General features: G+C 35.9%; 2 protein-coding genes across 7 annotated transcripts; both read right to left on the minus strand.

Annotated features, from left to right (window-relative positions):
- Nucleotides 1-3,374: 3,374 nt before the first annotated feature.
- On the minus strand, nucleotides 3,375-23,959 carry LOC126747720 (potassium channel subfamily T member 1). 6 transcript variants are annotated; one of them, XM_050456515.1, is made up of 27 exons: nucleotides 23,796-23,959; nucleotides 23,478-23,724; nucleotides 21,477-21,556; nucleotides 21,313-21,412; nucleotides 21,053-21,251; nucleotides 20,921-20,995; nucleotides 20,782-20,865; nucleotides 20,622-20,716; nucleotides 18,056-18,239; nucleotides 17,634-17,999; nucleotides 17,364-17,581; nucleotides 14,395-14,855; nucleotides 14,122-14,297; nucleotides 13,939-14,066; nucleotides 12,698-12,766; nucleotides 12,454-12,615; nucleotides 12,177-12,398; nucleotides 11,981-12,115; nucleotides 11,807-11,918; nucleotides 11,562-11,747; nucleotides 7,049-7,180; nucleotides 6,819-6,848; nucleotides 6,428-6,523; nucleotides 6,105-6,310; nucleotides 5,734-6,042; nucleotides 5,407-5,684; nucleotides 3,375-5,348 (listed from the first exon to the last, which is right to left on the minus strand). In XM_050456515.1, exons 1-27 carry the CDS (start codon nucleotides 23,839-23,841, stop codon nucleotides 5,263-5,265), a joined length of 4,482 nt encoding a protein of 1,493 aa, XP_050312472.1. In that variant the 5' UTR covers nucleotides 23,842-23,959; the 3' UTR covers nucleotides 3,375-5,262. The 6 variants fall into 6 exon arrangements, with proteins under 6 accessions (XP_050312472.1, XP_050312474.1, XP_050312471.1 ...); XM_050456517.1 differs by lacking the exon at nucleotides 6,428-6,523; XM_050456514.1 differs by lacking the exon at nucleotides 6,819-6,848 and having other exon boundaries at nucleotides 7,001-7,180.
- On the minus strand, nucleotides 22,684-23,436 carry LOC126747723 (nuclear transcription factor Y subunit gamma-like). The gene is made up of 2 exons (XM_050456522.1): nucleotides 22,957-23,436; nucleotides 22,684-22,756 (listed from the first exon to the last, which is right to left on the minus strand). The coding sequence occupies exons 1-2, from the start codon at nucleotides 23,199-23,201 to the stop codon at nucleotides 22,696-22,698; spliced, it is 306 nt and encodes a 101-aa protein (XP_050312479.1). The 5' UTR covers nucleotides 23,202-23,436; the 3' UTR covers nucleotides 22,684-22,695.
- Nucleotides 23,960-24,791: the final 832 nt, after the last annotated feature.

A 24,791-nucleotide genomic window follows, 5' to 3' on the forward strand; every position in this document is an offset into this window, starting at 1 on the left:
TTAAATTTCCTTCCTTATGATCCAATTTTCATGGAAATCGGTTGGAAATTAATGGAATTATGCCGAAATTCCACTCTGTTCCGGAAATTTTTACTTCATTATTTTTTTACTTGAAAACTATTGGAATTCTGGAATTTTTTATAGATACATTTTTTGTTTGGAATTAAATTTCCTTCCTTTTGATCCAGTTTTCATGGAAATCGGTTGGAAATTAATGGAATTATGACGAAATTCCACTCTGTCCCGGAAATCTTGACTACATTATTTTTTCACTTAGAAACTATTGGAATAATGGAATTTTTGATAGATACATTTTTTGTTTGGAATTAAATTGCCTTCCTTATGATCCAATTTTCATGGAAATCGGTTGGAAATTATTGGAATTATGGCAAAATTCCACTCTGTCCCGGAAATTTTTCCTTCATTATTTTTTTACTTGGAAACTATTGGAATTCTGGAATTTTTTATAGATACATTTTTTGTTTGGAATTAAATTTCCTTCCTTATGATCCGATTTTCATGGAAATCGGTTGGAAATTAATGGAATTATGGTGAAATTCCACTCTGTCCCGAAAATCTTTCCTTCATTATTTTTTTACTTGGAAACTATTGGAATTCTGGAATTTTTTATAGATACATTTTTTGTTTGGAATTAAATTTCCTTCCTTATGATCCGATTTTCATGGAAATCGGTTGGAAATTAATGGAATTATGGTGAAATTCCACTCTGTCCCGAAAATCTTTCCTTCATTATTTTTTTACTTGGAAACTATTGGAATTCTGGAATTTTTTATAGATACATTTTTTGTTTGGAATTAAATTTCCTTCCTTATGATCCGATTTTCATGGAAATCGGTTGGAAATTAATGGAATTATGGTGAAATTCCACTCTGTCCCGAAAATCTTTCCTTCATTATTTTTTTACTTGGAAACTATTGGAATAATGGAATTTTTTATAGATACATTTTTTGTTTGGAATTAAATTTCCTTCCTTATGATCCAATTTTCATGGAAATCGGTTGGAAATTAATGGAATTATGGCGAAATTTCACTCTGTCCCGGAAATCTTTCCTTCATTATTTTTTTACTTGAAAACTATTGGAATTCTGGAATTTTTTATAAACACATTTTTTGTTTGGAATTAAATTTCCTTCCTTTTGATCCAGCTTTCATGGAAATCGGTAAAAAATTAAGGAAGTTATGGCGATTTTTCACTTTGACCAGGAATAATTTTGATGTTCGGTCATATGGTTTTTGATTTATAACTGTTTTAATGGGTCCAAAAAAAAAAAAGAAAACTTTTGATTTAAATAATATAACTTTATTGAATAATTAAGGAAAATTAGCAAAAGTGCCCTAATAATAATAATAATAATAAGAATAAACCTTTGACAAGACGTGACATCATAGTGCAAATTCCATTAGAAAACAAAACACTCCTTGGAAAATTGGAATTTTTTTTTGTTGGCAAATGTTTTGACACTCTTGAAAAAGAAACAGTACCACCCTAAAGTTCGCACGATTTATCAATAAAATCATCTAAACAATTTATTTATTTATTATCGTCTATTGCTAAAATTGCGCTTTTTTGTCCTCTAAATTTATAATTAATATAACATCAAAACTCGATAGGGGGCGCGCTACAACTCAGTACGTTGTTAAATATACACACACACACACACACATACAGTATCCAGGCCATTTTGTTTTCTGGATATCAAAAGAAAATTGTTAGCTGAGGCAACTTTAATTTTTTCTTGTTTTAAATATCAAGGTTGCCTTGAGTAAAAAAAAAAAGTTTGACACACTATATATTTATATATATATATACAAGGTACGATATAAAGCGATAGTACCAAAGCGTCAGTTTCTTGGTCATTTTTAATAATAAAAAAATGCTCTTTGGTCTATTCTAGAAAAATATATTTCGCTCATATAAAGATTATTATTATAGATATGTATTAAGGTTCTTCCTCTTCCTCTTTTTATATAGATTTGGACCACGGTACAGTCTTAACCCTAATAAAGAATCAAACAGTGTGCAAACGAGGCTAATTTCGAACTATTATTTACACAATTTTTATTATTTTTTTAAAATCTATTCTACGGCCCGTCGGTTCGCTTATAGGCCCCGTCCGAAAAGGGGGCGGGCCTACGTCGCACCGTACGCGGCCGGAATCAAACTGGACGGTTCGCTAATCTAACTGGAACAGTTTCAGTCTATTTGACTATACCGAGCAACACACCATAAGTAAATGAGCGTTTATTTTTGGTTGAACTTTAACTAAAAATATTTGATAAAAATCTTTTTTTTTTGAGCAATTATTTTCTGCAAAAAAACGGTTTTTCATTAGGCTTACCCTTAGCCCCCCACCCACCCCACACAGTTTACCAGTTAGAAATTCTGTTGAAAAATCACCGTTTTTCATCCATAATATCCAATCTAATAGCACTGGTTTTGTATTAAATAATTAACAATATACATATAAATAATTACATCAAATTTAAATACATAAACTGTGTTATTAGATTAGATATAAAAAACAATGATTTTTGTAAACAATTTCTCACTGGTAAGGTGTGTGGGGTGGGTGGGGGGCTAAGGGTAAGCCTAATGAAAAACCGATTTTTTACAGAAAATAATTCCCAAAAAAAAAAATGCTTTTTAGGAAAACTATAGGTGATAAAAAAATCTGTACTTTTTGTATCTATACTTTTCTCACATAACCTTAAAGTTTCGATCAAACTTCAGTTTTATTCAAGCTTAAACTTTGAAGAAATAAATTAAATTCAGCTGCCTATAATGCCTATTTAATCTGCAATAATTTGTGACTGATGAGACCTAATAGTCCGAAACTTTCACGATCAGTAGTCTATAGACCAAGCTAGCTCTCCTATAAATTTCATTTTTCTAGCTTAATTAGTTCTTGATTTATTCAAGCTTAAACTTCAAAAAGCAAAATTAATAAATTACAGAAAAAAATTAATTAAGAAAGTATAAGTGCCTCGACTGTCTTGGCTCAAATAACTTTTTACTGATGAGACCTAATGAACCGAAACTTTGAGGATCAATAGTCAACATACCAAGCTAACTTTCCTATAAATTTCGCTATTCTAGCTTAATTAGTTTTTGATTTATTTAAATTTGGAAAAAATAATAAAGCACTTTTTTTCAGCAAATTATTTTGTGCAAAAAAAACATTTTTTATTAATTCTACCCTTAGCCCCCCACCCACCCCACACACCTTACCAGTAAGAAATTCTTTGGAAAAATCACCGTTTTGTATTAAATATTTATTAATAAACATTTATATAATTATATAAATTTTAAATAAACAAACTGTTTTATTAGATTAAATATGAAAAACAATGATTTTTGTAAACAATTTCTCACTGGTAAGGTGTGTGGGGTGGGTGGGGGGCTAAGGGTTGTCTTAATAAAAAGTTTTTTTTTTGTATTTATACTTTTCTCACTTAACCTTAAAGTTTTGATCAAACTTCAGTTTTATTCAAGCTTAAACTTTGAAGAAATAAATTAAATTCAGCTGCCTATAATGCCTATTTAATCTGCAATAATTTGTGACTGATGAGACCTAATGGTTCGAAACTTTCACGATCAGTAGTCAATACACCAAGCTAGCTCTCCTATAATTTTCATTTTTCTAGCTTAATTAGTTCTTGATTTATTCAATCTTAAACTTCTTCATTAATTTAAATTAAATATGGAATAAATTAATTAAAAAAGTACAGGTATCTTGGCTCAAATAACTTTGAACTGATGAGGCCTAATGATTCGAAACTTTCACGATCAATAGTTAATATACCAAGCTAGCTCTCCTATAAATTGCATTTATTTAGCTTAATTAATTTTTAATTTATTTAAATTTGGAAAAAAGTAATTAAGTTTTTTTTTTCAGGGAATTATTTTCTGCAAAAAAAAACGTTTTTCATTGGGCCTACCCTTGCCCCCCCACCCACCCCACATACCTTACCAGTGAGAAATTGTTTACAAAAATCATTATTTTTCATATCTAATCTAATAACACAGTTTGTTTATTTAAAATTTATATAATTATATATAAATTTATATATATTTATATATTAGTATATTAATAAATATTTAATACAAAAACGGTGATTTTTCCAAAGAATTTCTTACTGGTAAGGTGTGTGGGGTGGGTGGGGGGCTAAGGGTAGAATAATTAAAAAATTTTATTTTTGCACAAAATAATTTTCTGAAAAAAATTATTATTTTTTCCAAATTTAAATAAATCAAAAACTAATTAAACTAGAATAGCGAAATTTATAGGAGAGCTAGCTTGGTATATTGACTACTGATCGTGAAAGTTTCGAACCATTAGGTCTCATCAGTCACAGATTATTTGCAAATTAAATAGGCATTATAGGCAGCTGAATTTAATTTTTTTCTTTAAAGTTTAAGCTTGAATAAAACTGAAGTTTGTTCAAAACTTTAAGGTTCAGTGAAAAAATTATAGATACAGAAAGTACAGACTTTTTTTTTTCCCTATAATTTTCATAAAAATAATTTTTTTTCAGCCAATTATTTTTTGCAAAAAAACGATTTTTCATTAGGCTTACCCTTAGCCCCCCACCCACCCCACACAGTTTACCAGTTAGAAATTGTTTTGAAAAATTACTGTTTTTCATATCTAATCTAATAAAAAAACACAGTTTGTTTATTTAAATTTGATATAATTATATTTATGTATATTAATAAATGTTTAATACAAAAACGGTGATTTTTGCAAAGAATTTCTTACTGGTAAGTTGTGTGGGGTGGGTGGGGGGGGCAAGGGTTGTTTTGATGAAAAACAGTGATTTTTCCAGAAAAATGTCATCAAATATTTTGAGGTGTAGTTTAAAAATTAAATATGGAAATCCTATGTCAATTTTTTTAAATGCCCATCTGTAAACAGAATAGTATATGATATACGTATATTCTATTATATCTTGACTATTTATGGTTGATAAATAATATACCATAAAAAATCGTTGAATAAATGAGTATTTACCGATAATAATATATGATGTGTTGCCTGGGTTATTGACAATTTAAATAAATAAAAAAAGACAAAACACTCGCGCAGTATAGAAAAGTAGAAATTAGAGTGCGATGATAATAAGGTGAATGACGTATTAAAAACGCATATCGTTGCCAGTGGCGGGGTTGTGGGGTGGGGTGAGTGACTACAGCCACTTCTTCCTCAGGCTGTTCCCCCTTTTCCCCCACATCAGGTTATATCATACGATGGTCCCTTGCAATTGTTCCGGCCCCTGATTCACTTGTGACGTCAACGGGGTCTCGATAAAAGAAGGGGCCGCTATGCCTATAAATAATATTAATAATTACCCAATTAAAAATGACATTTTTTAAGTGGTAGGTACCTAAAGAGGGCGTCCCGATCGATTGCAAACTCAACGTGCTCCCGTGGGGGCCCATCGGGGGCGGCGGCGCGTTCACCACCATGGCACTGTTACTGGACATGATGGGGGGCGGGCTGTTTTCCTCCGGGGGGGTCACCTCGAGCCCGATGCTGTCGTTAAGGGCGATTTTAATCGGGTTCTGGAATTTCGTGGAAAAGTGGGAGAGGCCGATGTCTTCGAGGCTGCTCTTGCGTCGCGGGTTGCCCACGTTCGGGAGACCTTGTCTTAGAGAGTTCGATCTGGAAGTTTGTTTTTTTCACTTCAACCCCGTTACTCACTGTGACTCACCTTCTTAATAAAATGTCATCGATGACTCTGAGTGAGTTCGATCTGCCCCTCTGGTAAGTGGCCACCGTCGGACTCTCTGGCAGAGACAGCGAGTTGGACTTGGTGGTGCACAAGGGGGGAGGGCGGGGGGCCGGTTGGTACCCGCCGCTCAGCCCCAACCCCGAACCCCGTCTGGAAGCGGTTTGGGTCGCCAGGTTCCCCAGCTGCTGCAGCAGGTTCTGGGAGCAGAAGCTGATGTTCGATTTTCTGCGACTGTTGTGCCTCTCGAAGGTTTTTTGTGCCGAAAACGGACTGGGCCGCACTAAATATCTACGAAACGACCCCCCCCCCCCTCCTTACATCTCTCCCTTTATAAAAAAACGCACACTCACATGATATCACCCTCTTCTAACTTAAGATCACAGCTGGGATTAATGATGACGTAGGACAGACTGTTCCTCTTCTCGCTGACGTCATTATAGTCGATCGTCGGCAAATTGAGACTCTCCATGCGGGAACGCACGAGGTTCGCGATCTCGGCCCTCTCGATCTGCTGGTTGTGGTTGTCCTTGGCCTCGTCCGCCATATTAATCGAGTACTAAAAAAGCGAAATTCTGGAAAAGGTGCCGTGAGGGTGCGGTGCTGCGATGTTGAGTTGAGTTTTTTTTTCGAGTGGTTGTTGGTAGTCGTGGTGTGCCGTCATGGGAAAACTTACCATGGAGCTGCGTCTGTTGGCACAGCCCAGGCAATTGGTTCCTTCCTTGGGCCGATAGGTCACGCCCACTCTATCCCCACCCAGGTCCTCGTCCAGCTATAGTAGTATAAATAGGCAACTATTACGTGCACTAAACTAGAGACTATTAGAGCTAAAAAAGACTTTAGTACGTCCTGCTTTCGTTAAAGTTTCCCAATTAAATATTATATATACAGAATGTCCATTTCGATAACATGTACTGGATGGCCATGCAACCTATGAAAAACCTTACCTGTTATCACGTGATCATTGTGTCTGTGGTGGGTGGTGGTGAGGGGTGTGATATGATTGGTGCTAATAATATTGTGATACGTGTGTGTGTGTGTGTGAGACAGTCTCTATTATTACTCACGATTAATTCGTCATTTGTTTTTAGTTCTTCCTATATGGTTAATAGAAAATTATCAAGAGAGAGAGAGAGAAAGCGCGAATAATAAGCTTTTTTTTTTTTTTTGGTTGTTGTTGTACGTGTGCAATCGGCCCATACAATAATAAAGCGAAAAAAAAACAGAGAGAGAGAGAGAATTTACTCACCGATGGCACACGCACGCAGCTCGACCAATTGGACGATGGCATACTCACGTGTGACGTGTCGGTCAAGGTCGTGTCTTGGGTGCGGTAGATCCCGATGGGGATCTCGCAGGTGGTACTGCACAGTTTCTGATAGAGTCTACCGTATGTCCGGATCCACATGTCCTCCTTTCCTATACGCATCTGAAAATTGAATTTTTTCTGAAAGAACGGTCGCGTTTCAATTGTTTTATTTGACGTTTCTTGGTTCATTAGGATCTGCTGAATCTTTTGGTACCATTGGGAAAGTTGTAGGTTTAATGGGTGATGAGATATGACCCTTCAAAGTTAGGATTTTCTGAACAAAATCGAGCAGTGGGTGGTAGGGTGGTGCTCGGGGTTGTTGACCGAAATTTGTCAACTTTGGAATTTTTTCCTGGGAAAACTATTGATTTTCAAATTAATTTTCCAACGTTTCCAGAATATTTGAGATTTTCTAAATAATTTGGTACCACTGGGAAAGCTGTATAATCAGTAGGTTCTAAGATATAGGTCTTCAAAGTTGTAGATCGAGATGTGGATGCTCAGGGTTGTTGACCGAAATTGGTTCACTTTGGAATTTTTTCCTGGAAAAATTATTGATTTTCAAATTATTTTTCCAGCATTTCCAGAATATTTGAGATCTTCTGATTAGTTTGGTACCACTGGAAAGGTTGTATAATGAACAGGTTCTGAGATATGGGCTTTCAAATTTGTGAGTTAATAATGATTTTCTGGACAAAATGGAGCAGTGATTGTTCAACTTTGAATTTTTTTCCTGGAAAAACGATTGACTTTTAAATTATTTTTCCAACGTTTCCAGAATATTTAAAACTTTCTGAATAATTTGGTACCACTGGGAAAGCTGTACAACCAATGGGTTCTCAGATATAGGTCTTCAAAGTTGTAGATCGAGATGTGGGTGTCCAGGGGTGTTGACCGAAATTGGTCAACTTTGGAATTTTTTCTTGAGAAAACTATTCAGTTTCTAAATATTTTTCCAACGTTTCCAGAATGTTTGAGACCTTCTGAATAATTTGGTACCACTGGGCAAGCTGTACAATCAATGGGTTCTGAGTTATGAGCCTTCAAACTTGTAATTCAAAAATGATTTTCTGTAAAAAATTAAGCAGTAAATGGTCAACTTTGGAATTTTTTCCTGGGAAAACTATTAATTTTCAAATTAATTTTCCAACGTTTCCAGAATATTTGAGACCTTGTGAATAATTTGGTACCACTGGTAAATTTCTACAGCCAATAGGTTCTGAGATATAGCTCTTCAAAGTTGTGGATAGAAAAGTAGGTGGTAGGGTGGTGCTCGGAGTTATTGACTGAAATATGTCAACTTTGGAATTTTTTCCTGGAAAAACTAATAATTTTTAACATAATTTTTCAACGTTTCCAGAATATTTGAGACCTTCTGAATAATTTGGTACCACTGGTAAATTTCTACAGCCAATAAGTTCTGAGATATGGATCTTCAAAGTCATAAATCGAGCAGTGGGTGGTAGGGTGGTGCTCGGGATTGTTGACCGAAATTTGTCAACTTTGGAATTTTTTCCTAGGAAAACAATTAATTTTCAAATTAATTTTCCAACGTTTCCAGAATATTTGAGACCTTCTGAATAATTTGGTACCACTGGGAAAGCTGTATAATCAACAAGTTCTGAGATATAGCTCTTCAAAGTTGTGGATCGAAATGTGGCTGCCCAAAGTTATTGACCGAAATTGGTTAACTTTTTTCCTGAAAAATTAATTTTCCAACGTTTTCAGAATATTTGAGACCTTTTGAATAATTTGGTACCACTGGGAAAGCTGTAGAACCAATAGGTTCTAAGATATAGGTCTTCAAAGTTGTGGATCAAGATGTGGATGCTCAGGGCTGTTGATCGAAATTTGTCAACTTTGGAATTTTTTCCTGGGAAAACTATCGACTTTAAAATTATCTTTTCAGCATTTCCAGATTATTTGAGACCTTCTGAATAGTTTGGTACCACTGAAAAGGTTGTATAATGAACAGGTTCTGAGATATGGGCCTTCAAATTTGTGAGTCAATAATGATTTTCTGGACAAAATGAAGCAATGATTGTTCAACTTTGTATTTTTTTCCTGGAAAAACTATTAACTTTTAAATTATTTTTCCAGCATTTCCAGATTATTTGAGACCTTCTGAATAGTTTGGTACCACTGGAAAGGTTGTATAATTAACAGGCTCTGAGATATGAGCCTTCAAATTTGTGAGTCAATAATGATTTTCTGGACAAAATGGAGCAGTGATTGTTCAACTTTGAATTTTTTTCCTGGAAAAACGATTGACTTTCAAATTATTTTTCCAACGTTTCCAGAATATTTGAGACCTTCTGAATAATTTGGTACCACTGGGAAAGCTGTACAACCAATGGGTTCTGAGATATAGCTCTTTAAAGTTGTAGATAGAGAAGTGGGTGGTAGGGTGGTGCTCGGGGTTGTTGACTGAAATATGTCAACTTTGGAATTTTTTTCTGGAAAAATTATTGATTTTCAAATTATTTTTCTAGCATTTCCAGAATATTTGAGATCTTCTGATTAGTTTGGTACCACTGGAAAGGTTGTATAATTAACAGGTTCTGAGTTATGAGCCTTCAAACTTGTAATTCAAAAATGATTTTCTGGATAAATTGAGCAGTAAATGGTCAACTTTGGAATTTTTTCCTGAGAAAACTATTCAGTTTCTAAATTAATTTTCCAACGTTTCCAGAATATTTGAGACCTTCTGAATAATTTGGTACCACTGGGAAAGCTGTACAATCAATAGGTTCTGAGATATAGCTCTTCAAAGTTGTGGATAGAGAAGTGGGTGGTAGGGTGGTGCTCGGAGTTATTGACCGAAATTTGTCAACTTTGGAATTTTTTCCTGGAAAAACTATTAATTTTCAAATTAATTTTCCAACGTTTCCAGAATATTTGAAAATTTCTGAATAATTTGGTACCACTGGGAAAGCTGTACAACCAATGAGTTCTGAGATATAGCTCTTCAAAGTTGTGGATAGAGAAGTGGGTGGTAGGGTGGTGCTCGGGGTTGTTGACCGAAATTTGTCAACTTTGGAATTTTTTCCTGGGAAAACTAATAATTTTCAAATTAATTTTCCAACGTTTCCAGAATATTTGAAACTTTCTGAATAATTTGGTACCACTGGGAAAGCTGTATAATGAACAGGTGTTGAGATATAGGTCTTCAAAGTTGTGGATCGAAATGTGGCTGCCCAAAGTTGTTGACCGAAATTGGTTAACTTTGACATTTTTTCCTGGAAAAATTATTGATTTTCAAATTATTTTTCCAGCATTTTCAGAATATTTGAGACCTTCTGATTAGTTTGGTACCACTGGAAAGGTTGTATAATTAACAGGTTCTGAGTTATGAGTCTTCAAACTTGTAATTCAAAAATGATTTTCTGGATAAATTGAGCAGTAAATGGTCAACTTTGGAATTTTTTTCTGAGAAAACTTTTCAGTTTCTAAATATTTTTCCAACGTTTCCAGAATATTTGAGACCTTCTGAATAATTTGGTACCACTGGGAAAGCTGTATAATGAACAGGTTTTGAGATATAGGTCTTCAAAGTTGTTGACCGAAATTGGTTAACTTTGAAATTTTTTCCTGGAAAAATTATTGATTTTCAAATTATTTTTCCAGCATTTCCAGATTATTTGAGACCTTCTGATTAGTTTGGTACCACTGGAAAGGTTGTATAATGAACAGGTTCTAAGTTATGAGCCTTCAGACTTGTTATTTAAAAATTATTTTCTGGAAAAATTGAGCACTAAATAGTCATATTTGGAATTTTTTTTTGGAAAAACTATCGACTTTAAAATTATTTTTCCAGCATTTCCAGAATATTTGAGATCTTCTGAATAGTTTGGTACCACTGGAAAGGTTGTATAATGAACAGGCTCTGAGATATGGGCCTTCAAATTTGTGAGTCAATAATGATTTTCTGGACAAAATGGAGCAGTGATTGTTCAACTTTGAAATTTTTTCCTGGAAAAACTATTCATTTCTAAATTAATTTTCCAACGTTTCCAGAATATTTGAGACCTTCTGAATAATTTGGTACCACTGGGAAAGCTGTACAACCAATAGATTCTGAGATATAGCTCTTCAAAGTTGTGGATAGCAAAGTGGGTGGCTCGAAGTTGTTGACTGAAATTTGTCAACTTTGGAATTTTTTCCTGGAAAAACTAATAATTTTTAACATAATTTTCCAACGTTTCCAGATTATTTGGGATCTTCTGAATAATTTGGTACTATTGGGAAGACAGTACAACCAATAGGTACTGAGATATAGCCGTTCAAAATCGTGGGTGATAGGGTTGTGCTCGAGGTTATTGGTCAACTTTGAAATTTTTTCCCGCGAAAACCATTGATTTTCAAATTATTTCTCTAACATTTCTATAATAATTGGAACCTTCTGAATCGTTTGGTACCACTGGCAAACTCGTACCACCAACATTTTCCGATTTACGGCTCTTTAAACTTACGTAGTCACTTTTTTAAACTTAACCCTTACGGAAGTTAAAAATCCTGATCCAGGCGCCTGGTCCACCCCCAGGAGCAACCTCACGAAAGTGATGACGTAATCCTTGACGAACGCTTGGTACAACAGGGTGTCCAACATGCTCGCGCTAAAAACACTTCCGGCCGCGAACGGAAGCCGGAACATGTAAGAGATGTGAGATCCTCGTTCTTTCTCTCTCTGAAAAATTAAATTATAAAAAAAAAAAGGATGGAAAACTGTAGGCACAGTAGTAGTACCTTCTCCATCTTGGACAGGTGCAGGGCGTATTTGTCATGCGCCCGGAATTGCATGAACCTCATATTCGAGGACTGGGACAACTCGGTGATGCTCTTGATGCTCGGGAAGAACCTGGAAGAATATTCCGGGATTAATTTAATTAAATTAAAAAAAACCTCCTTCTGTTTATTTACTTGAACATAGTCTGGACTGCCACGATCGTATTACAGTCCGCTAAAGAATCCTCCTCGGCTGAATTCGACAATTCTTTATTAACCACCACCACGTTTTCCGCCAAAGTGATTCCGGCCCTCAGCAGATCGTCGAGACTATTGACAGAAAAAAAAAACAAATGAAAGTCCCGGAAACTGTATAAAAAAAAACAATTACCAATCGATCGAGCCCAACATCCAATAAATCAATGGAAAATAAGAGATGGAGTCTAGGAAGGCGATGTCGGGTCGTCTCTCCAGCAGTAAAATAATCGGGTTCAAGGAGGTCTTGGGACGAAAATGGGCCCTCAGGGGGATCACGAAGTTGTAGATCCCGTTCGAGGCGAAATCGGCCGCCAGGATGATCGTCTTGTTCTGCCACTGGTACTCCCGGGCGTTCCTACAACATTAAACATCCAGGGTGGTACTAATAAAAAGAGAAACAAAAGACTCACCGATAGTTGCAATGCTCGCACACCTGCGCCAACTGAAGACAACAGAGGGGTTTCTTCTCTTTTAACAAGTAGCACAGGGTGGGACTGACCCCAATGTACGGGGACACCGGGGGGAATCCTTTCACGATGCTACAACCAGTTGGAATATTCAAGGGGGAGGGTCTTTTTTTTGTCAAATTTTGGGTGTGGTGGTGTTACATGCAAGTTTATTAGAAGAATCTCGGGAGAAGAAGGACGGACTTACCGGACGCATTCGTCATGCCATGCAGGTCGATCGGTGGAGTCCAACGAGTCACCGTCGGACAGACTAGACCTGGAGGAATATAGTTGTGCCAGGGTTGGACTTTTTTTGATAGAGGAAATCGCCCTGATAGCACTGATCTTTGACAGAAGTTCTACCAATGTTTCCAACGTTTTATTTTTGTTTTAAATAGTAGAAACTTTAGGCAATCGTACTGACTATTTGTACTGAAAGTTTCAGCCTCTTAGGCCTCCTCAATCAGAAGTTATTAAATATTGAGGATTCAAATTGATGCATAATTTAATTGGACATGACTCTCATTTATTTATTTTTTAAATTAAAAAGTACTTTAGCTAGAAACTTAAAAATTGCTGGATGTGTGCCCCTAGGTACCGACCATTTATCCTGAAAGTTTCATTGTTTTGGACCTTTTCAGTCAAAAGTTATTTAAAGTTAAGCATCGAAAAGATGCATAATTTAATTGGAGATGACTCTCACTTATTTATTTTTTTAATTAAAAAGTACCTTAGCTACAAAGCTCAAATTTTCGGGAAGGATGCTCTAATGTACTGACCACTTGTCCTGAAAGTTTCATCCTTTTAGGCCTCCTCAATCAAAAGTTATTAAATATTGAGTATTCAAATTGATGCATAATTTAATTGGACATGACTGGTTTTTATTTATTTTTTAAATTAAAAAGTACTTTAGCTAGAAATTTAAAAATTGCTGGATGTGTGCCCCTAGGTACCGACCATTTATCCTCAAAGTTTCATTCTTTTAGACCTCTTCAGTTAAAAGTTATTTAGAGTTAAGCATCGAAAAGGTGCATAATTTAATCGGAGATGACTCGCACTTATTTATTTTGCTAATTAAAAAGTACTTTAGCTACAAAGGTGAAATTTTCGGGAGGGGTACTTTTAAGTACTGCCCATTGGCCCTGAAAGTTTCATCTTTCTAGGCCTCCTCAGTCAAAAGTTATTTGAGTTAAAACACCCAATTTAATAATGAATATTATTAAATTAAATAATGCATAGGAACTGGTGACAGTGGTAGAACCTTGACATTCCTTGAATGTTCGCAGAATATTATTAGAACATAAATTAGTTTGTTTTCAATGTATCGTGCTATCAGGGTCATAATAAGAAGATTACATGCGATAGTGGTGCCGTATACTAAATGCAATGGGAAGTTCTGAGGTGCTTCTATAGAACGTCATGCCATGAGATGAGCTCGATCTCACTTACGCAATTTTCTCACTAGGGGAGCGCCACGGGACGTCGTCCTCTAACTCGTCCTCACTCTCATCCCCCTCTTCCGGTTCCGTGTCCTGGTGGCAAATGTTTAGGCTACTTCCGGTAAACATATCCGGCACCTAAAATTCCCCATTAAAATCGATCTCTAATGTCCAGAAGGAAATTGATGCTCACTGGTAATATGCTCGGTCTCCGGGAGTTTCTTCTTTGGTTCAACATTTCCGGGCATAAGAAGTTGGGGTTTTCCGTCCGGGGGATGTCCAAATGGTTCCCGGTGATCGATATATCGATGGATATTGACCCGGTGGACTCTTTGAGGCACTGTTTGGAGTCACTCAGGGGAGCTCCGCCTATAAAATCATCCTCTGAACTAAACCATATTGGGTGCAAAGGGGGTACATTCAAAGACATAAAAGCCCTACAAAGCGGCATGCATCAAACACTCACTGACACAAGTGGGCACTTGCAGTATAAGCTGAGGGGGTGCGGTACCATCAGTGAAGTTTAGGCCTCCTCCCGCGGTGGTTTTGGGTTCTTCTTTTGTTCCTGTTGTTCCTCCTCCCAGGCCCGTAGTCGTGGCTTTCGAAGGGTCTTTGCTGGCGACACTAAACGAGGAGTTTTCCTCCTTGGTGATGCTCATGTAGTAGCAGGTGTCGCTTTTCTTCATTATGTGTCTGGGTCCGGGGTTGAGGAGGATGGTGTCCTCGTAGAACTCCGGCAGTTCCGAGGGACGCACCCCGATCAGGGCCACCCCGTATTTTCGATGTGAGTGGAAACTCGCGTAGGTGAAACTCTTGCCTTCGTACTCGCCGAAGAAACGACTGTCTCCGAGCACTATGTGGTAGATTTCGTTGCCCGAGCATCTGCCGTACAGCCGATGCCATTCTTCTTGCGATTGTTGTCCTTCTCTAAGGAGTTTTTGGGGAAATTAAGCATCTAATTAGTGCATAATTTAATTGGATATGATTGTCATTCGTTTATTTTTTTAATGAAAAAGTACTCTAGCTAGAAAATTCATTTTTTTTTTGAAAAGATGCTCTGAGGTACTGCCAATTTATTCTGAAAGTTTCAGCCTTTTAGGTCTCATCAGTAAAAAGTTATTTAAAATTTAAACATTGCCTTTATGCATAATTTAATTGGGCAAGAGTGTCATGTATTTATTTTTTTTTATAAAAAAGTACTTTAAGTAGAAAATTGAAATTTTCTCAAAAGATGCTCTAAGGTACTGCCAATTTGTCCTGAAAGTTTCAGCCTTTTAGGTCTCATCAGTAAAAAGTTATTTAAAATTTAAACATTGCCTTGATGCATAATTTAAATTGGGCAAAAGTGTCATTTATTTATTTTTTTTATAAAAAAGTACTTTAGCTAGAAAATTGAAATTTTCTGGAAAGATGCTCTAAGGTACTGCCAATTTGTCCTGAAAGTTTCAGCCTTTTAGGTCTCATCAATAAAAAGTTACTTGAAAATTAAACATTGCCTTGATGCATAATTTAATTGGGCAAGAGTGTCATGTATTTATTTTTTTTAATAAAAAAGTACTTTAAGTAGAAAATTGAAATTTTCTCAAAAGATGGTCAAAAGTACTGCCAATTTATCCTGAAAGTTTCAGCCTTTTAGGTCTCATCAATAAAAAGTTACTTGAAAATTAAACATTGCCTTGATGCATAATTTAATTGGGCAAGAGTGTCATGTATTTATTTTTTTTAATAAAAAAGTACTTTAAGTAGAAAATTGAAATTTTCTCAAAAGATGGTCAAAAGTACTGCCAATTTATCCTGAAAGTTTCAGCCTTTTAGGTCTCATCAGTAAAAAGTTATTTAAAATTTAAACATTGCCTTTATGCATAATTTAATTGGGCAAGAGTGTCATGTATTTATTTTTTTTTATAAAAAAGTACTTTAAGTAGAAAATTGAAATTTTCTCAAAAGATGCTCTAAGGTACTGCCAATTTGTCCTGAAAGTTTCAGCCTTTTAGGTCTCATCAGTAAAAAGTTATTTAAAATTTAAACATTGCCTTGATGCATAATTTAAATTGGGCAAAAGTGTCATTTATTTATTTTTTTTATAAAAAAGTACTTTAGCTAGAAAATTGAAATTTTCTGGAAAGATGCTCTAAGGTACTGCCAATTTGTCCTGAAAGTTTCAGCCTTTTAGGTCTCATCAATAAAAAGTTACTTGAAAATTAAACATTGCCTTGATGCATAATTTAATTGGGCAAGAGTGTCATGTATTTATTTTTTTTAATAAAAAAGTACTTTAAGTAGAAAATTGAAATTTTCTCAAAAGATGGTCAAAAGTACTGCCAATTTATCCTGAAAGTTTCAGCCTTTTAGGTCTCATCAATAAAAAGTTATTTAAAATTTAAATATTGCCTTGGATCAATGTTTAAGTGTCATTTATTTATTTTTTTAATAAAAAAGTACTTTAGTTAGAAAATTGAAATTTTCTGAAGAGATGCTCTAAGGTACGGCCAATTTATTCTGAAAGTTTCAGCCTTTTAGGTCTCATCAGTAAAAAGTTACTTAAAATTTAAACATAGCCTTGATGCATAATTTAAATTGGGGATGAGTGTAATTTATTTATTTTTTTAATTAAAAAGTACTTTAGCTAGAATATTGAAATTTTCTGAAAAGATGCTCTAAGGTACTGCCAATTTGTCCTGAAAGTTTCAGCCTTTTAGGTCTCATCAATAAAAAGTTATTTAAAATTTAAATATTGCCTTGGGTCAATGTTTAAGTGTCATTTATTTATTTTTTCAATTAAAAAGTACTTTAGCTAGAAAATTGAAATTTTTTGAAAAAATGCTCTAAGGTACTGCCAATTTATCCTGAAAGTTTCAGCCTTTTAGGTCTCATCAATAAAATGTTATTTAAAATTTAAATATTGCCTTGGATCAATGTTTATGTGTCATTTATTTATTTTTTCAATTAAAAAGTACTTTAGCTAGAAAATTGAAATTTTTTGAAAAAATGCTCTAAGGTACTGCCTATTTATTTTGAAAGTTTCAGCCTTTTAGGTCTCATCAATAAAAAGTTATTTAAAATTTAAATATTGCCTTGGATCAATGTTTAAGTGTCATTTATTTATTTTTTTAATTAAAAAGTACTTTAGCTAGAATATTAAAATTTTCTGAAAAGATGCTCTAAGGTACTGTCAATTTATCCTGAAAGTTTCAGCCTTTTAGGTCACATCAATGAACAGTTATTTAAAATTTAAACATTGCCTTGATGCATATTTTAATTTGACACGAGTGTCATTTGTTTATTTCCTAACGCAAAAACTACTTTAGTTAGAGAGTTGAAATTTTCTGGAGAGATGCTCCAAGGTAGTCCCTATTTCCCTTGAAAGTTTCATCTGTTTCCCCCTCCTCAGTCGAAAGTTATTTAATCATTAATAAGAAAGAAAAAAACTCTTACTGTCCCCTCGACGTATGCAGTAGCAACGTGACCAAAGTGGAGGCCCCGGGGCAGGTGCAATTGTTCGCCAAAAGGGCGTATTTGAACTCGTCCTCGCACACCACGAACTCGGCGAACTTCACGTGCAATTTATTCTCGGGCCGGAAAATCTGCACGTATTGGGCGACGTTCGGGGCGAAATCTTTCACCGCCCAACTCCGAAGGATCGTGTGCTCGTCCTGGAAACGTTCTGGCAACATTCCAAACGAACACTCGACGGTTTTCACTTACCGCGGCGGTTTTATCCGCGTAATTCCTCGCCGCCAGGATAAAACAGGCCTCCGCCTCGCTCATTCTCGCCCTGATCAAGTCCCCGTCCTTCAAACAGGAGCCCTGGATGTAAATCACCCGTTGCGCCCATATGGGCACCTGCAGGATCATCCGCATGGTGGTGTCCAGCTCCATGGGGGACAACAGCACCACGTAGTAGTCCTGGAGCAGCGGGTGGGCGTAGAACTCGTTCAGGAAGTCCATGATGGTGTCCGCGTGCAAGTTGGTACTGCACACCACCACGTGTTTCTCCGACTGGGCACGATGGGAGGAGTAAGATCCTCCCAGTTTCTGTCTTTCCATCCACGTGAAGGCCAACTGTTCAAACTGGAAAATAGATCAGTTGGCATTTGTTTTTTTACGTCATGAGGCATTTGTTTTACTTGAGTAGGCAACACTATTAAGGCCACGCAAATCATGATCACCATGTACAACTGGGAAGGCCAAATATCTGGAACGAAATCTCCGTAGCCCACCGTGGAAAAGGTCACCACCACGTAGTAGGTGGCCTGGAATAGGTTCAAATGTCTGTGCCCTGCCCTCTGGAAATGTTGGATACCGCAGACGCTATAATTTATTGTCAAGTTATTTACCCTGAAAGTTCTTATGTTGGTGCATAATTTAATTCGTTATGGCTATCATTTATTTATTTTTTAAATTAAAAAGTACTTTAAGTAGAAAGTTGATATTTTGTGGAAAGATGGTCTAAAGTACTGCCTATTTATCCTGAAAGTTTCAGCTTTTTAGGTCTCATCAATAAAAAGTTATTTAAAATTTAAACATAGCCTTGATGCATATTTAATTTTGGATGAGTGTCCAATATTAATTTTTTTAATTAAAAAGTACTTTAAGTAGAAAATTGAAATGTTCTAAAAAGATGGTCTATGGTACTGTCTATTTATCCTGAAAGTTTCAGTCTTTTAGGTCTCATCAATAAAAAGTTATTTAAAATTTAAACATTAACTTAATATATAATTTGATAAGACATGACTATCATTTATTTATTTTTTTAATTAAAAAGTACTTTAAGTAGAAAATTGAAATTTTCTAAAAAGATGGTCTATGGTAGTGTCTATTTATCCTGAAAGTTTCAGCCTTTTAGGTCTCATCAATAAAAAGTTATTTAAAATTTAAACATTAACTTAATATATAATTTGATAAGACATGACTATCATTTATTTATTTTTAGATTAAAAAGTACTTTAAGTAGAAAGTTGACATTTTGTGGAAAGATAGTCTAAAGTACTGCCTATTTATCCTGAAAGTTTCAGCTTTTTAGGTCTCATCAATAAAAAGTTATTTAAAATTTAAACATAGCCTTAATGCATAATTTAATTTGGGAGGAGTGTCTAATATTAATTTTTTTAATTAAAAAGTACTTTAAGTAGAAAATTGAAATTTTCTAAAAAGATGGTTTATGGTACTGTCTATTTATCCTGAAAGTTTCAGCCTTTTAGGTCTCATTAATAAAAAGTTATTTAAAATTTAATCATTGCCTTGATGCATAATTTAATTTGGCGTCAGTGTCATTTATTTATTTTTTTAATGAAAAAGTACTTTAGCCAGAAAATTGAAATTTTCTGAAAAGATGCTCTAAGGTACTGCAATTAATCCTGAAAGTTTCAGCCTTTTAGGTCTCATCAGTAAAAAGTAATTTAAAATTTAAACATTGCCTTGATGCATAATTTAATTGGGCAAAAGTGTCATTTATTTATTTTTTTTATAAAAAAGTACTTTAGCTAGAAAATTGAAATTTTCTGAAGAGATGCTCTAAGGTACTGCCTATTTATCCTGAAAGTTTCAACCTTTTAGGTCTCATCAGTAAAAAGTTATTTAAAATTTAAACATAGCCTTAATGCATAATTTAATTTAGGATGAGTGTCTAATATTTATTTTTTTAATTAAAAAGTACTTTAAGTAGAAAATTGAAATTTTCTAAAAAGATGGTCTATGATACTGTCTATTTATCCTGAAAGTTTCAGCCTTTTAGGTCTCATCAATAAAAAGTTATTTAACTTTTAAACATTAAATTAATGCATAATTTAATTGGACATGACTATGATTTATTTATTTTTTTAATTAAAAAGGACTCTAAGTAGAAAATTGAAATGTTCTAAAAAGATGGTCTATGGTACTGTCTATTTATCCTGAAAGTTTCATCCTTTTAGGTCTCATCAATAAAAAGTTATTTAACATTGAAACATTAACTTAATACATAATTTGATAAGACATGAGTGTCATTTATTTATTTTTTAGATTAAAAAGTACTTTAAGTAGAAAGTTGACATTTTGTGGAAAGATGGTCTAAAGTACTGCCTATTTATCCTGAAAGTTTCAGCCTTTTAGGTCTCATCAATAAAAAGTTATTTAAAATTTAAACATAGCCTTGATGCATAATTTAATTTTGGATGAGTGTCCAATATTAATTCTTTTAATTAAAAAGTACTTTAAGTAGAAAATTGAAATTTTCTAAAAAGATGGTCTATGGTACTGTCTATTTATCCTGAAAGTTTCATCCTTTTAGGTCTCATCAATAAAAAGTTATTTAACATTGAAACATTAATTTGATGCATAATTTAATAAGACATGAGTGTCATTTATTTATTTTTTAGATTAAAAAGTACTTTAAGTAGAAAGTTGATATTTTGTGGAAAGATGGTCTAAAGTACTGCCTATTTATCCTGAAAGTTTCAGCTTTTTAGGTCTCATCAATAAAAAGTTATTTAACATTTAAACATTAACTTGATGCATAATTTAATTAAACATGACTATCATTTATTTATTTTTTAAATTAAGACACACTGTAACCAGAAAATTGAAATTTTCTGAAAAGATGGTCTATGGTACTGCCTATCTATCCTGAAAGTTTCAGCCTTTTAAGTCTCCTCAGTCAAAAGTTACTTAACCTTAAAGATCAAATTCCGTTTATTAATTTTTTTTTTAATATACCTGGTGAACACTAAACAAATGAGGGTGGCCGAAAGGATGGTCAACTGTTGAGAAAGGGCGGATTGGGAGCGCTGCATCGCCCTGTGCAAGTCGTTCTGAAACATTCAATTGTTTGTTTTTTATCCTTTTGAAGGAAATTCGTCCTTATTCCGGTACTTACGAACATATTTTCCAAAGAACGTTTGGCCAGCCAACAGTTTAAAAAGACCGGAATGAACATGGTGCGTAAGGGCGAATAGAAAATCTGGAAAACAAAGGAATGTTCGTGGAAAATTGCGGTACTCGAGGGTGAAACTCACCGTGAACGTAAACGGTACCGTGTTCATTATTTCCAAAACGAAATGAAAGGACAACAACTGCTGCCATATATTACCCTAAAAAAAAACATAAATTAATTTGCAAAAAACAATTAAAAAAAAAATTGACAGTACCTTATAACCCAGATAGGCCAACAAAATGGACTCGCCCAGACTAACTATGGCCAGTACCACCTGCACCACCCACAACTCCAACGGGCGCTTCACCCACAAGATGGCGTCCCAATTAATTATCGGGTTCTCCTGGAACTTTTCCTCCGTCAAGTTAGCCGAGAGGATGTACTCCGTTTTGTTGCTCGGTACACAGCCATAACTGCAATAATTTTTTTTTTATTGAGCGTCCACCCCTTGGACCAGATCTAAGGCCTACTCACCACGTTGCATAGGTGGGGTCCAGGTCCGTAATCACCCTTATAATGTACAGGGCGCACGTAAGCAGTTTTAAAAATAAATTGACTATACGTATCCTAAGACCTGCAAGAAAAGGGGTTTTTATATGAAGGGTTTCTTAGGGGGTGTGTGTGTAAGTGGTACTTACTAGATCTTTGATTTTTAATAAAATAAATTTGCAGTCGTTCCTTAAATGTGTTTTCATTGACGTAGTATTCGACCCGGACCCTGAAACCAGGAGAAACTTTGGTTATCTTTTGTTGGGAAAGTCTCGTGGTGACGTCAATGTTCCCACCCCCCCCCTAGTTGCACCATAGCGATTTCCATGTAAACAACAGAAGTTCATTTGTTTTTTTATGAATATATATATCCAATTGGATCTCTGGCCCTTTGACCTTTCGCCATAGCAATTAATAATTAATTTATTTGTAAACAAAAAAACCGTACACGATCATTTGTTTTGTAATTTTTTTATGAGGTGCTCAAACAAGGGGTGATTTGATTAAGTATGTACCCCTCGACTCTATTAATTTTAAATGAGGAGGCAATTGTTTTTATCACACTCATTTTACCACTATATACAGGGTGATTAAGGGTGCAAAATGGGGCCAAAGTTCACTGAATTATTGCAAACGGGGTTGATTATTGTGTTGTCCTAGATAGCCATTTGTTTCTTACGTCAAAAAAAAAAAAACAGTTGAATAATCGCGTGCGTGAATATTAATGACATGCATCTACTCAGAATAGAATTTAATCATATAAATGGCATGTTTACGGGGTTAATTATTCATTAAAAAAAAAATAATAAAATCGAATCACTAAACCTGGGAATGCGATCGTAGCTGTCCCAACTGGTCAAACAATTGTAGGACGAGTACCGACTGGAGGTGCCCATAATAACAACGATTGTTCTTTTGTTTTTCGGGAAGAAAACGTTTAAGGGTCGCGACGTCGCCCGTCGTCATGTTCGGGGGGTACGAGACGCCACACGCCACTGCGGGAGCGAGCGTCGCGACGCCCGGTTAAGGGAGACGACGCGAGCGCCGCGGCGCGCCCAACCACGACACCCTTCACCCCTCTAGGGGGTAATTTTTTATATTTTTGTGTTTATTAATAATAATAAATTATGTGAGAGCGAATTAACGGGGTACGGTTTCAAGGCCCTTGAGGCATTTAAGGTGCTTTTCTTAATAATTTTTTTAGTGCCAAAAGGCACGTGTCCTTATTAAGTCACTCGATAGACAATTAATAACGGTAAATAATCAATAATGTGGTAAATAATCAATAATGTGGCGCGTGCCAAACACCCTCCCGAAAGCACACCATCACTTACAAGGAATCTTTAAATAAAACACTTTTTTCGCATATCATTTTATTAACTTAAACATAAATTCACCCAGTGCGGTCCTGGTGCTTCCCCTCTGCACCCTAAAACAAAAAAACAACCCTAAATCCGTCAATAATCAATAATAACAACTTAACCTCAATTCATGCTTACTTAACTTGCATCTATATACAGTGTGAATGATGATGGGGGATGATGGTCCGCAGTTCACAAATCACAAAAAAACAAGCGCTCGTCGCACGATATTTAAAAAAAAAGAAGGACAAACAAATGAATCAATCACCTGGGAATCTGCAGAGCCACCTCGTCCAGACTGTCGGAGGGGGTGAGGGGCGGCCTCTCGAACAGCCTACTCGGTGCCAAAGTTAAGGGGGTTTGCACGTGGTACCTTGGAGGCCCCACCGGTCTGCTGCCCCTCTGCTGCAGCCGTTGCTGCTGCTGCTGCTGCTGCTGCTGCTTCTTCTTCCTCTTGTCCTCTTCCTCTTGGGCCCGGCGCAAGTTGTGCAGCCGAAAAAAGTACATAGACATCCTCGCCTCACCACGCACTTTTACATTATTTTATCTACACCCACCCATACACCGGGAAACTGAACTGAACTTAAAAAAAGAAAACAAAAGAAGGCGTCGCGACGCTGACACGTGTGTGACGACAATCACATCCGAGTCCCCGGCCCTATCCAGACAACAAATGACTACGCAGGGCACGATCCCTCCCCCACCACCGCCGGAAAATGGATTTTCCGGAATAAAAGGAGGAATAAATCGCGTGTACGCACGTGGTTTTTACAGTTTGTAATTAATTACCTCTCGTCCCATTTCCAGGAGGAGCTCAGCTCGCTCCAGGCGCTCATGCTGCGATACCTTCGGGTCATTAACGTGGACGGTCTGTCATAATAATTGTTGTCCTCCGTCGATGACATTTCGGCGGGAAAATTGACACGAGCTTTGGTCGTTTGAGCGGGGGAGGGGGTCGTGGTGGAGTCGCTGTTTGGCAACATGGCGTACGTCCACGCGGCGGCATCCTCCATGATGGAGGAGGAAGAGGGAGCCACTGGAATGAGCGATTTTGCAGATGATATTATTGATGATGATGATGATGTAAAGCGGCTAAGAAAGCTTTACCTCTTTGTGTTAAGGTCACGTACACACAATGGGGAATAATGCTCATATAAGGAGTCTTTTGTTTTGGTAGAGAATAGTGAGGAAATCAGAGAAAGATTGAGGGTTTCATTTGAAAAATAGTCATCAGGAATAAGGGAATTCCTTGTATGCAGTAGCGGTGGAGACTGCGGGAGAGCGCGATTGCTACTGGGCTACGTTGGATCGGGCCAGGAGGGAATTGTACTAATTCGGGTGTAATTGTACAAGAATGCAGGGACTATCAAGTCACCTAGGAAAAAGTTACAAAGAGATATCGTTAAATCAATTGTACATATCTGAAGGGTGAATAACTGTACAATTCATGTAGGAGGTACCCAAAAAATTGAAAATTGGCTCTATCGGGATAATTCCAACGGTTTCGTCTTAGTTTCGTCCATAGAATTCGAATGAGACCATCCGCAAGGTCGTAGCTCTTTTAGTTGCTGAGATCTGGCCTTTTTGAAGGCGAATTTTGGGCTCAAAAAAATCGTCAAAAGTGGCATATTTGGCAATTTTCAAAGTGCTCCCATTCCCTTATTTCTGCTCGTAGACCCCCAAAACCCAGTATTTTCTGGATTGTTGGGTCGAGAACAAGACGTTGGTGTTGTTAGTTTAAATTCGAAAAAAAAAAATTTTTGTGAAAAAATCCATAGGGTGGGAGGTACCAAAAAATTGAAATTCCCAAACTTTGAAGTTCGATATCTCGGCTCCCATTGGCTCTATCGGGATAATTCCAACGGTTTTCTCTTAGTTTCGTCCGTAGAATTCAAATGAGACCATCCGCAAGGTCGTAGCTCTTTTAGTTGCTGAGATCTGGGCCTTTTTGGAGGCGAATTTTGGGCTCGAAAAAGTCGTCAAAAGTGGCATATTTGGCAACTCACAGTAGACCCTCATAAACCGGTATTTTCGGGATTGTTAGGATGCGAGAACATTTTGTACAAAATGTAGTACAATTTCTGTTCAAATTAGTATTCTCGG

Source organism: Anthonomus grandis, chromosome 19 (genome assembly GCF_022605725.1).
Source record: "Anthonomus grandis grandis chromosome 19, icAntGran1.3, whole genome shotgun sequence".
NCBI lineage: Eukaryota > Metazoa > Arthropoda > Insecta > Coleoptera > Curculionidae > Anthonomus > Anthonomus grandis.